This window comes from Pongo pygmaeus, chromosome 5 (genome assembly GCF_028885625.2).
Source record: "Pongo pygmaeus isolate AG05252 chromosome 5, NHGRI_mPonPyg2-v2.0_pri, whole genome shotgun sequence".
Classification (NCBI taxonomy): Eukaryota; Metazoa; Chordata; class Mammalia; order Primates; family Hominidae; genus Pongo; species Pongo pygmaeus.
The window spans coordinates 109,640,587-109,653,747 of NC_072378.2; the positions used below are offsets into that span (position 1 = coordinate 109,640,587).

Genomic DNA, 13,161 nt, shown 5'->3' on the forward strand with positions numbered 1-13,161 from the left:
TAATTTATAGATTCAATGCTATCCCCATCAAGCTACCACTGAATTTCTTCATGGAATTGGGAAAAACTACTTTAAACTTCATATGGAACAAAAAGGAGCTCATATAGCCAAGACAATCCTAAGCAATAAGAACAAAGCTGGAGGCATCACACTACCTGACTTCAAACTATACTACAAGGCTACAGTAACTAACACAGCACGGTACTGGTACCAAAACAGATACATAGACCAATGGAACAGAACAGAGGCCTCAGAAATAACACCACACATCTACAACCATCTGATCTTTGACAAACCTGACACAAACAAGCAATGGGGAAAAGATTCCCTATTTAAAAAATGGTGCTGGGAAAGCTGGCTAGTCAAATGCAGAAAACTGAAATTGGACCCCTTCCTTACACTTTATACAAAAATTAACTCAAGATGGATGAAAGACTTAAACGTAAGACCCAGGACCATAAAAATCCTAGAAGAAAACCTGCGCAATACCATTAAAGACATAGGCACAGGCAAAGACTTCATGACTAAAATACCAAAAGCAATGGCAACAAAAGCCAAAATTGACAAATGGGATCTAATTAAATTAAAGATGTTCTGCACAGCAAAAGAAACTACCATCAGAGTGAACAGGCAACCTACAGAATGGGAGAAAATTGTTGCAATCTAGCCCTCTGACAAAGGGCTAATATCCAGAATCTACAAAGATGTTAAACAAACTTACAAGAAAAAAAAACAACCCCATCAAGAAGTGGACAAAGGATATGAACAGACACTTCTCAAAAGAAGACATTTATGCAGCCAACAGACATATGGAAAAATTGCTCATCATCACTGGTTATTGGAGAAACACAAAACCACAATGAGATACCATCTCACACCCGTTAGAATGGCGATCATTAAAAAGTCAGGAAACAACAGGTGCTGGAAAGGATGTGGAGAAACAGAGATGCTTTTACACTGTTGGTGGGAGTGTAAATTAGTTCAACCATTGTGGAAGACAGTGTGGCAATTCCTCAAGGATCTAGAACCAGAAATACCATTTGACCCAGTAATCTCATTACTGGGTATATACCCAAAGGATTAGAAATCATTCTACTATAAAGACACACGCACACATACGTTTACTGCAGCACTATTTACTACAGAAAAGACTTGGAACCAACCTAAATGTCCATCAATAATAGATTGGATAAAGAAAATGTGGCATATATACACCATGGAATACTATGCAGCCATAAAAAAGGATGAATTCACGTCCTTTGCAGGGACATGGATGAAGCTGGAAACCATCATTCTCAGCAAACTATCACAAGAACAGAAAACCAAACACTGCATGTTCTCACTCATAAGTGGGAGTTGAAAAATGAGAACACATGGACGTAGGGAGGGGAACATCACACACTGGGGCCTTTTGGGGGTGGCGGGCTATGGGAGGGATAACTTTAGGAGAAATACCTAATGTAGGTGACGGGTTGATGGGTGCAGCAAACCACCATGGCATATGTATACCTATGTAACAAAACTGCACGTTCTGCACACGTACCCCAGAACTTAAAATATAATAATAAAAAAAGAAAAAGAAAAGGCCAAGTGGAAGCTCATGACATTGCATACTGGGTCCTCCACCCCTGGGCAAGATAACCAAGAGTAAATCATTCTGAATGAAGAGTGATACCAACCACAATTTAAAAGATGCACAATCCTGCTTATTTCTCCAGTCTTGCTTTTGTAGAAGCTAGACAGAGCACAACAGATGAGGGTAGACTTCTGCAAATTTAACAAGCTGGTAGTCTCAGTTGCAACTGCTGTGCAGATGGGATCTTTACTAGATAGACACAGTCTCTTGTATTTTTTATGCAGCTGATGATCTGGCAATGTGTGCATCCTTTTCAATCCCTATCAAGAAAGAGGATCGGAAGCAATTTGTATTCACTTAGAGCAGTGACAGTGAACATCCAGTCTTACCCAAGGACTCTCCTGCTGCTTGAGACAATATAGTATAAAAGGGTCTTGATCCACAATATTGACAATATCAGACCTAGCGAGCAGGAAGTTCCAAGTGTGCCAGATCCCCTTATAAAGACACATAAGCAGTAAGTATAAAGTGAGAGATAAACCTACAAAGTTTGAAGGTCTTATTACTTTGGTAAAGTTTTTAAAGGCCAGTGGTCTGGGACATTCTGTCCAAGGTAAAGGATGAGTTACTGTACCTTGTACCTTCAACCTCTAAAAAAGAGGCACAGTATTTTGTAGGCCTCTTTAGTTTTCAAAGAGAGCATGAAGCACACTAAAGAATACTGTTTTGACCCATTTAGTGGGTGACATGGAAAGCTGTCATTTTTGAGTGGGGCATACAGCAAGAAAGAGCTCTGTAGTTTTAGGTTGTAGTACCAGAGGCTTTGCTTCCTGGGCCATACATCTGGCTAGATCCCACAATACTAAAGGTCCCACAATGCTGCGGTATGTAAGGATACCTTCTGGAGTCTTAGGAAAGCCACAACAGGAGCTTCTCTCTGTAGATCCTTGCTGTCTGCAGCAGAGAACAATTCCCCATTCAAAAAACAGCTCTTGGCATGCTCTTGGGCTCTGGTAGAGAATGAATGCCTGGTCATGGGATATCAAGTGACTATGCAACTGGAAGTGTCCACTATGAGCTGGTTATGTCAGACAAGTCAAGTCCTAAAGTCAGGCAGGCACTGCAGCAACCCATTCAATGATAAAAATGGAACATTGGGATCAGGCTCAAACAGGTCTTCAGGGCATAAATAAATTTCATAAATAAGCAGCCCAGATGCCCACGTCACCTGTCTCATGCACCAATGTCTCTTTCAGCTCACACCTCATGTGGAATTCCCTAGGAAGAGCTGACAGAAGATGAAAACAAAATTCATGGATGAATCACAGTATACTGGTAAAAGCTGTAAATGTAATGCTTCCAGACATTAGTTCCTCTCACAAGTAGCCCTGAAAAATGGTGATTAGGGGAAATCTTCCTGGCAGGCAGAGCTTTAAGCAGTATTCCTAGGCCCTCAATTTGGAGGACAATGCCGATTGGTTTCATCAAGGGCCTAGAAGGTGCAAGATCAGAAGGTAAGAGAAAAAGAGTTCTGGGGAAGAAGCATGTGATTGGGCCTATGAGGGTGGTGTAACAAACACATCCTAATCTGACCTCCAATGAGTCACACCCTTGCATAATCCTCTTCCTTTGAGTGGGAGTGGGGTCTGTAACTTGCTTCTAAATATAGCAAAGGTGACAGAATGTCTGTCTCATGAATATGCTACCTTGTATAAGACTCCATCTTAGGGGACTGGAGGGAGACTTTCTGTTGGCTTGGAAGAAGTAAGCTGCCATGTTGTGAGAGGACCATGTGATGAGGAAGAGTGGGTGGCATGTGAGTGCAGCCCCTGCCAACAGCTGATAAGAAAACAGGGACCTCAGTCCTACAACCACAAAACGATGATGCTTGCCAACAATGTGAATCAGCTTGGGAGTGGACTCTTCCCTAGTCAAGTCTCCAGATGGAAGCACATCTCAGCCAACACCAGATTGCAGCCTTGTGAAACCCTGAGCAGAGGACCCAGCTGAGTGATGCCAGGGCTCCTGGCTGTGGAAACTGTGCGATCACAAATGTGTTGTTTTAAGCTGCTAAATTTGCAGTAATTTGCTATGCAGCATAGAAAACTAATATACATGGATGTAAAATACATAGATATTTGTATCTCAGAAAGCATCCATCTCAGAAGAGGCACTGGAAAAACCAGGTGGACAGGATAATTTATCCAGTAGACATGAGCCAATCTTTGCTTCTGGTCACCTCAATGCTTGCATAATGGGTTTGTAAATGAGGTAGGCATGGTGGCAGGGATGAAGGTGATGAAGAATAGGCATGGGCTCATAACAAGGCCCCCTTTCACCAGGCTGGTTTAGCTACACTACTGCTGCTGAATGTTCTACCTGTTCATGGCAGAGACCTGTTCATATTAAACCCTCAATATGGTACAACCCCTTTAGGAGACAAAACATTCATTCAGTGACAAATTGATTACAAATTGAGACCTGTTCATATTGAGCCCTCAATATGGTACAAGCCCTTTAGGAGACAAAACATTCATTCAGTGACAAATTGATTACATGGGACCCCTTCACCTTTAAAGGGGCAAGTGACAAATGCTCCTAATATGGGCTTGTTTTTCCTGCCTGCAGTGCCTTGGCCAGCACCACTACCTAAAGGTTTAGAGTATGTCTCATTTATCTTCATGAGATCTCATATACTATTGCCTTGGATCAGAGGACCCTTTTTACAATACCACTTTACCTAGAAGCTACTGGTTTGACAGAATGTTGGAATGGTCTCTTAAAGGCACAGCTAAGGTGCTAGCTTGGGATTGTGTGGGATTGAGACAACGTACTTCAAGATGAGGAATATGCTTTGAATCAAGGGCTGGAAGTAGTAGTGACCCCTCTCACTAATACTCTCAGTGATTGACTTGGGAAATTTGCACCTCACTTCTGGACAAGAGGTCCTGGGTCTGGTGGAGGAGAGAGATGGTTCTATCAGGGGACCCAGTAAAGGTTTCATTAAATCTTAAAACTACTGCTGCCACCTGGTCATTTTTGACTCCAAAAGCCCATAAGGAGTTATTGCACTGGCAGATGGAGATAGGGTTGCTGCTATGTGATTGGATGAGATTGTGGGTGCTCAGGGTGGTATGGCCATAAACTGCTAGATAAGTGGGATAGGGGATGCATTTCTTGAACTCAGGGGATTCTGAGACAGCTCTTGATGCTTTCATGTCCAGTGAATGGGTAATTGCAGCAACCAAAACCTGACAATGACACAGTAACCAAGGGCTTACACTCCTCAGGGATGAAAGCTCGTTATCCTACTGGGCAAACACAGACCAGGAGAAGTGTTGGCCAAGAGTAAGGAAAATCTAGAATGATGTTAGAGGAAGGAGATGATCAATTACAGACCTCAGATTAATTGCAGTAGTGGATTCTGCAGCTTGTCCCATTAATCTTTTTTTTTGTAAGTCCTTTTCTTTTAAAAATTGAGACTAGCCACTACCTTACAGAATTAGGGTGGCATGGTGTGAACTTGATGTGGAGGAAGAATGGATATGAGTGCTGCAAAGGGTGGAATGTAGCAGCTGCTATTAATGCCTTCCCCATATCCACTTGACATACAGCTTTTCTATGCACGACCAGCCCAACTTCCAAAATGTTAGCATGTACGACTTTTTGCCTAAGGGCTCTCTCTGGCTGCCAGAACCTACTCTCCCTGAACACAGCGTAGACTGGAAGTTCTAGGGAATCAAAGTTCTGCCCTATCAGGCTTCATCCAATAACTGATGCGAGTTGGCGAATAAATACTCCAGCTTCCTTGACCCTCAAGAGGGGATAACTGAGACATGCCTCCCAGTATTCCCTAGTGAATTCAGCCCACAAAGAAACTTCTTTGGTAATATTCCCTTTATTAGTTTTCTTCCCCCCCCGGGTTTACGTCTCATATAAACAACCTGCCCTCAAAGTTTTGTCTTAGGATCTGATTCCGGGTGAAAGAAACTAAGACAAAGTTAAAATGGAAGTGCTAAACCATAATAATTGAAAACTAGAATCCTTCAGGTATTTTAAGAGTTGCTATCCTAGATAAAAAACACTGTGCAAACATTTAACTAATATTCAGAAGAGTTGGTTTCATTATGAAACAGAACACAGCTAACTATTTTTCCCAGTTAAAAGATCCAAGTCCAAAATGCCAGAACGGACACGGCTATCTTTCTAGTTCTTAATAAAAGGAGTACCAAACTACAGGGGAAAGAAGCGCAAAATAACATATACTTAAGTATTTCTTTAAAATTTTTGTAATTTCTCAAATTTTAATTTACAATATGATCTTTGGTATTACATGAATGTTATCTGTGTATGCTATAATTCTATAATTTTTTTAAAAAGTTTCCTTACACTTAGCAGTTGAGAAGCCCTCTAGCAGAGGTTTCTGAGGTTTAGAGGTTTCCTGGGAAACCCAGCATTGCCGCCTAAGATAGGATAGCTGCCTCTCCCCTACATCTTATACTCTTGCAGTAGGTGTTCAGTAAATATTTGTGGAATAAATACTTCAGTCGTTGAAAGGAGACGTGGTTTTAAAAAGTGGATTTACAAAGAGACCGTTTTGCAAGAAAAGAAGCTGGTCTGGGGGTCCCCGCAGGAGGCGGGGTTCCATGCAACAGATACCAAGATGCCTCCAGGGCGGACCACGACCCAGCGGGCCGCCGGAAGGCTCCTTACCTGGCCGCAGCCGGACCCTCCTCAGGGAAGCAACTGCCTCCAGGGACTCCGCGGGGCTGTCGGGCGGTTGCCGGGGAGACCTTTGGCCGCCGCGCACCCGCTGCTTGGGGGGCGGGGCCTCGGGAGGCGGGGCTGTAGTTCTTTGTCATTTCTTTTCCAATTCGAAATAGTCACTTTTGTACCTAATTTGGCATTCATAATTATAATACACTCATTTTCACAACTATGGAAGAGAGGGTACGCGCCTGCCCATTTATGTAGCACACATGAAGAAACCTCCTTTCAAGCGCGGCTCCGCCACACTGCGCTAGTCTCTGTCGAAAACTCAAGTGGCTAGCCTCAAGCACAAACGTGTGGCAAAGCCACACTTTCCAGCTTTAGGTGATTTTAAAACAATTTCTTGGGCTACACAGCGTAGGTACAACATGGATTAGAGGTAAGGGGAAAACTGACACTCAGTGAAGGACCGTCAGAGGGCCGGCTTCCAGGAAAATGGGCAGCAGCAGGCACGGAAACACAAGGATCTATCGTGCAACTCGGAGAACCCTTTTCAAAAGAAGCTACCCAATCCCAAACCTTCCCTTTTTTTCCAAAGAGAGGGAGGAGATAAATAGACTCAATTAATCCGTCGACTTTTTCTCCGCCCATGTTTTTCTCCAGTCCTTACCAAAGATGGCGCCCTTCGCTTCCTCTCTCGGCAGCACGCAGGTCCCGGGAGCCTCTACCCGACCTCTCTATGATACGTCCTCCAGCCCCGCTCCCGCCGTGAGGGGCGGGGCTTGCCTGGAGGCGGGGCGCAGGGATCCGGAAACACCTGATCATCTATAGGTTTAGTGCTCAGGGGGTGTTGTTCCTGGCTAGACTTGATGTCCAGGGTTTGAGGGGCTTTCTCGCCGAGTCTCTTGGGGCGGTCCGGCGGCTCGTGCTCTGTTGTGGGGCCCCCATTTGCCGCCGCCATGCCCACGGCCGCCGCCCCCATCATCAGCTCGGTCCAGAAGCTGGTTCTGTATGAGACTAGAGCTGTGAGTAACCCCTCGCGGCGGAGCGCAGGCGGGAGGATGGATGTCTGCCGGTGGGTGTGGGGCCTTAGGGCAGAGGCTGTACTCTGCCTCCTCCTCCTTTCTCTCCAGTTCCCAAATCCCTGTCAAACACAGCCTTGGGGTAAGCTAGCTCCCTTGAGCTGTACCTGGGCGCCTTTCCCCTATTTTGGTACCCTGGACATTGCAGCATTTGCAGGTCCACTTACAAGCCATGACTGGAACACGCTGGAAACAGGTGCTTGTGGCACCTCAGGAACTGTTCATGAGGTTCTCTGTACCAGTTACTGGATTCTTTTCAGCTTTCAGAAAGTCTGTTAAAGTTCTAGAGTTCACAAGTTACAGTACAGGCAGGGGTATGAAAAAAATTTGAACTATGACTCGTAACTTATTTTTTCCTATTCCATGGTATACCATCACTGCGATTCATGTGAATTACACTTCTATTGCTGAACTTTTTGGTTCTCTTTTTTTCTTATTTGAAAGGAAAGGAAAACTTACTTTGTTTAAAGACAGCTAATTTGTTTGGATAACATCTTGCTTTTCACTTGACTTTTTTCAACATAACATTTACTTTTAAAATTTTATTACTTTGAATGGCCATGTAAATAGTGAATAAGCAGATCAGTTTGTATTTCGATTACCAGTTCCTCAATTAAGGGGGAATGGTGTTTATAGAACTTCATACTTGGTCCTTTCTGTGGGTGGAAAGCAAAGTTGGTACAGTATAGCTCTTCTAAATTGGGGTGCCACAGTGATATTAGGGACTCTGTTTAATATTACCCATTTCATGCTAACAAGATTGCATATGCCAGATATTTGCATAATGCTCTTCACTATGTTATAGAGTGCTTTATAAACTGTTTCTCTGAAACTTGGGTTGTCTCCATTAGAGGAGTATGAGAAGGCATTTAACAGTTTCTCAGTTATAGCATAGTCCTAATAGCACAATAACCTCTCCCTCAGGTTAACATGAGTAGAGAATTGTTGACCTTAAATTAATTTTGCTGACAACTTTGATTAGATCTAGAGCAGAAGATGAAATTATCAAATATACTGTATTTGCAAGTATTTTCAGTTCTCTAATGAGAGCCATAAAGAAGTATCATTTGTCATTGAAGTGAAACCTATTTTCTGTGAAATGTGCTGCTAAATTTCCCTCATTAGAAACATAAATAACTTTTTTTTTCCCCTTTGAGACAGAGTCTTGCTCTGTCACCCAGGCCGGAGTGCAGTGGTGCTATCTCGGCTCACTCACTGCAACCTCTGCTTCCCAGGTTCAAGAAGTTCTCCCACCCCAGCCTCCCAAGTAGCTAGGATTACAGGAATGTGACAACATGACCAGCTAATTCTTGTGTTTTTAATAGAAGACAGGGATTCTCCATGTTGGCCAGGCTGGTCTAAAACTCCTGGCTTCGGCCTCCCAAAGTGTTGGGATTACAGGCGTGAGCCACTGCATCTGGCCGTAAATAAAACACAAATTTCAGCCCATTAAAAAGCTGATCACTCATGAGGACTGTGTGAGACGTTAGTGTTCAGAAAGCACAATTCATATTATAGGGCTCTTCTGCTCAGAAATTTTCAGTGGTCCCAATTCTGAGGAAAGTAAACTCTGAATCCCTTAGTTTGGCATTCAAAGCCATGTATTATTTGTCCTCAACTTGTCTATCTAGTTTTACATCTAATTTAATATCAATTAATGAAACATTTATTGAGGATCAACCGTGTGCCTTCATATGCCTTATTCTGCAGTAAAACTGTATTGCTTTCAGTTCCCTGTATCTGCCCTGTGTTTTTCTGCTGTTCTCTATTCTCATAATGCCACACCCCGTCTTTTCCTGTCAAAACCTTGCTGATCCTCACAGCACGTATCTGGTCATGTCTGGCAAACAGTAGTCTCTCAATAGATGTGGATTAAGGAGCTCTAACACAAAGAGATAGAGATGTATTCCAGAACTCAGCTGTGACCCCTCTCAACCGCCTAAGTAATGGAAACTAACTCTGGCCAGCTTAGAGACAAAAGGTAAATTTATCAGAGGGATGCTAGGGGAGCCATTGCATGGTATCCAGCTTCTGGAAAAGCAGGAAAGAGATAACAGGTTTGAGAACCCTCTCAGAGTACTGCCAAAAACAGTGTAGGTGCTGGGAAAAAGAATCTGATTGACTCAACTATGATTGGGTATCATCCCCTGAGTGGACAAATCATTCATGGCCAGGGGGGGTCTGGCAGGAATGATTTAGCTGTGGAATCATCCTCTTTGTTTCAGCAAATGGTTGGGGCTGGGCAACCACCCTTGAAAATGTCTGCCGCATTGAATCACTGAATCTCGGTTTTGTTGTTAAATAATTTTTTTTTTTTTTTTGGCTTAAAGATATAAGCAGAAAGGTTTTGTTTTGTTTTGTTTTTACTAATAAGCTCAAAGTATAAATAAATAAGAAAAAGGTGTAAAATTACAGGCAACTAGATAAATGCTATGAATTAAAAAAACAAAAACTGTAGTAGGTTGTAATAATGAGAATAATAGCTCAAAATATTCTACATATATTTTATTATTTAATCCTCATAAGACCTCTAAGAGATCATGCTGTTAATTCTACTACTATATACATTATTTAGTAAAGAAAAAAAATGAGGCAAAGATAATTTAAGGCAATTACTTAACCCATTTATGCCAGAGGTTGCAAATTTTTTTGTGTGAAAAATCAGACCTTTGCGATGACCTTGAGCAGTAGGATATAAATAACTCCCACAAGCTTAGCGTTCCAACAACGGAACACTAGGCATAAGGCGTGGTGCAGGTGCTAAGAATGTATATTGGGGAAAGGACAGTCTCTTCAATAAATGGTGTTGAGGAAATTGGATATCCATGTGCAGAAGAATGAAATAAGGCCCTTCTCTCTTGCCATATCCACAGATCAACTTAAAATGGATTAAAGGCTTAAGTGCAAGACCCAAAACTGTAAAACTACCAGAAGAAAACATAGGGGAAATGCTTCAGGATATTGGTCTAGGCAAAGATTTTATGAGTAAGACTTTAAAAGCACAGGGAGCAAACGCAAAAATAGACAAATGGGACTATATCAAGCTGAATAGCTTCTGCACAGCAAAAGAAACAATCAACAGAGTGAAGAGGCAACCTATAGAATGGAGAAAATATTTGCAAACTCTTTAAGAAGGGACTGATATCCAGAATATACAAGGAATTCAACAACTCAACAGCAAATACCCCCAGATAATCCAATTAAAAATGGGCAAGGATCTGAGTAGACATTTCTCAAAAGAAGATATACAAATGGCCAACAGGTATATGAAAAATTACTCAAGGTCACTAATTATCAGGGAAATGCAAATTAAAACCACAATGAGATATCATGTCACCTCAGTTAAAATGGCTATTTTCAAAAGGACAAAAACTATCAAATGCTGGTGAGGATATGGAGAAAGGGAATTTTTATATAGTATTGGTGGTAATGTAAATTAGTATAGCCACTATAGAAAACAGTATGGAGGTTCCTCAAAAAACTAAAAATCCGGCAGTCCCACTACTGGGTGTGTATATGAGGGGATTTCAAAAAGTTCATGGGAAAATGGAATTAAAAGATAAAAATAATAAATATAAACTTTATTTCTCAAGCTAATTTCCGTCAAGGTCAAGACATTTTTGTAACTAATAATACCAGCCATTTAATTCATCCACAAAGAACCAAGGGTCCTGGGAATTTAACCATGTTGGTGCAGTCTTTTTTACTTTGTTAACTAAAGAAAAATGGGTGCCCTTTAAGGATTTTTTTTTAAGATGAAGAAACAGAAGTCAGAAGGAGCAAAATTGGAACTGTAAGGCAGATGCCTAATTATTTTCCATTGAAACTCTTGCAAAATTCCCATGTTTGATGAGAGGAATGAGCAGCAGCATTGTTGTGGTGGAGAAGGACTCTGTGATGGAGCTTCCTGGGTATTTTTCTGCTAAAGTGTTGGCTGACTCTCTCAAAACACTCTCATAATAAGCAGATACTGTTCTTTAGCTTTCCAGAAAGTCAACAAGCAAAATGCAGTGAATACACACACACACACACACACACACACACACACACAATGTTGCCATGACCTTTCCTCTTGGCCCATCTGCTTTGCTTTAATTGGACGAATGCCACCTGTTGGTAGCCGTTACTTTGATTGTGCTTTGACTTTAGGATCATACTGGTAAAGCCATGTTTAATACAGTTCTTTGAAGAAATGCTTCAGGATCTTGATCTCACTTGTCTAAAATTTTTATAGAAGGCTCTGCTCTTGTCTGCAGCTGATCTGGGTGAAACAGCATTGGGAGCTGTCAAGTGGAAAGTTTGCTCAACTTTAAATTTTCAGGCAGAATTGTGTAAGTTGTACCAATTGAGATGTCTATGGTGTTGGCTCTTATTTCTGCTGTTAATCTTCTGTTCTCTTTAATCAGGGAACAAACAAGATGAATTTTTTTCCTGAAAAATTTACATGGGTGGTCTGCTGCTGTGGGCTTCATCTTCAACGTTGTCTCATCCCTTCTTAAAGTTATTCATTTGTAAACTGCATATTTCTTTGGGGCATTGTCCCCGTAAACTTTTAATAAGCATCAATGATTTCACCATTCTTCCACCCAAGTTTTACCATAGATTTGATGTTTGTTCAGGTTTCAATTTTAGCAGAATTCATGTTGCTCTGACAGGCTGTTTTCAAACTGATCTCTTGTCCTTCCTAGTACTTCAAACTAGATCCTGTTCAGACATGTTATAGCAAGTTAGTATCAGTTTATTTTGGTGCAAAAAAATTTTGAAATCCTTAGCTTTTTATAATATGCATTTTCCATGAACTTTATCAAGTCCCCTTATATATTCAAAAGAAAGGAAATCAGTATGTCAAAGACATATCAGCACCTCCATATTTATTTTAGCACTATTCACAATAGCTAAGATGTGGAATCAGCCTAAATGTGAATCGACAGGTGAATGTATTAAAAAATGTGGTATATATACACACAATGGAATACTATTCAGCCATAAAAAGAATGAATTTCTGTCATTCACAGCAAATATGGATGAGTCTAGAGGACATTATGTTATATGAAATAAGGCAGACACAGAAAGATGAATGTTCTCATTCATATGTGGGCGCTAAAAAATGATGTTGAGCTTATTGAAGCAGAGAGTAGAATTGTGGTTATTCGAGGGTAGGAAGGGTAGGAAAGAGGGAATGATAGGGAGGGAGGGTTAACAGATATAAAATAACAGCTACATAAGAGGAATAAGCTCTAGTGTTTTATAGCACTGTAGGCTGACTATAAGTAAATAATTTATCATAGATTTTCACGTAGCTAGAAGAAAGGATTTTGAGTGATCCCAACACAAAGAAATGATAGATGTTTGAGGTGATGGATATGCTAATTACCCTGATTTGATCATTACACAATGTATGCATGTATTAAAATATCACTCTTTGTTTCGTATGTACAATTATTACATGTTACCTAAAAAAGGGAAAAATGAGGTCAGGAGATCAAGACCATCCTGGCTAACACAGTGAAACCCCATCTCTACTAAAAATACAAAAAATTAGCTGGGCATGGTGGTGGGCGCCTGTAGTCCCAGCTACTTGGGAGGCTGAGGCAGGAGAATGGCGTGAACCTGGGAGGTGGAGCTTGCAGTGAGCCGAGATTGTGCCACTGCACTCCAGCCTGGGCGACAGAGTGAGACTCAGTCTCAGAAAAAAAAAAAAAGGGAAAAAAGTATGATTCAGTAGATCAGGATTTTGGGAGTGACTTAGCTGAGTGATTCTGGCTCAGGGTCTCATGAAGTTGCAGTCAAGAT

At 41.4% G+C, this 13,161-nt stretch overlaps 2 protein-coding genes across 5 annotated transcripts in view; one reads left to right on the top strand and one right to left on the bottom strand.

Annotated features, from left to right (window-relative positions):
* The window catches only part of AK9 (adenylate kinase 9), a 200,379-nt gene extending 193,367 nt beyond the window's left edge, over nt 1-7,012 (bottom strand). For 2 of the 4 annotated variants that reach the window (XR_008503000.2, XM_054490052.2), the window contains exon 1: nt 6,290-6,504. Coding sequence is in view for 1 of the 4 variants with exons in the window: in XM_054490050.2 (XP_054346025.1) it covers nt 1,680-1,884 (205 nt within the window). In the remaining 3 variants the exon portion in view is untranslated. Of the gene's footprint in view, nt 1-1,679; nt 1,897-6,289; nt 6,505-6,956 lie in introns of those variants that run through there. The other 2 variants (XM_054490050.2, XM_054490051.2) reach the window with 2 other exon arrangements.
* Nucleotides 6,697-13,161, top strand: part of FIG4 (FIG4 phosphoinositide 5-phosphatase) — a 135,213-nt gene continuing 128,748 nt past the window's right edge. Inside the window, exon 1 of the mRNA XM_054490053.2 lies at nt 6,697-7,311. Within this exon, the coding sequence (XP_054346028.1) occupies nt 7,246-7,311 (66 nt within the window). The 5' untranslated portion in view covers nt 6,697-7,245. The remainder of the gene's footprint in view (nt 7,312-13,161) is intronic.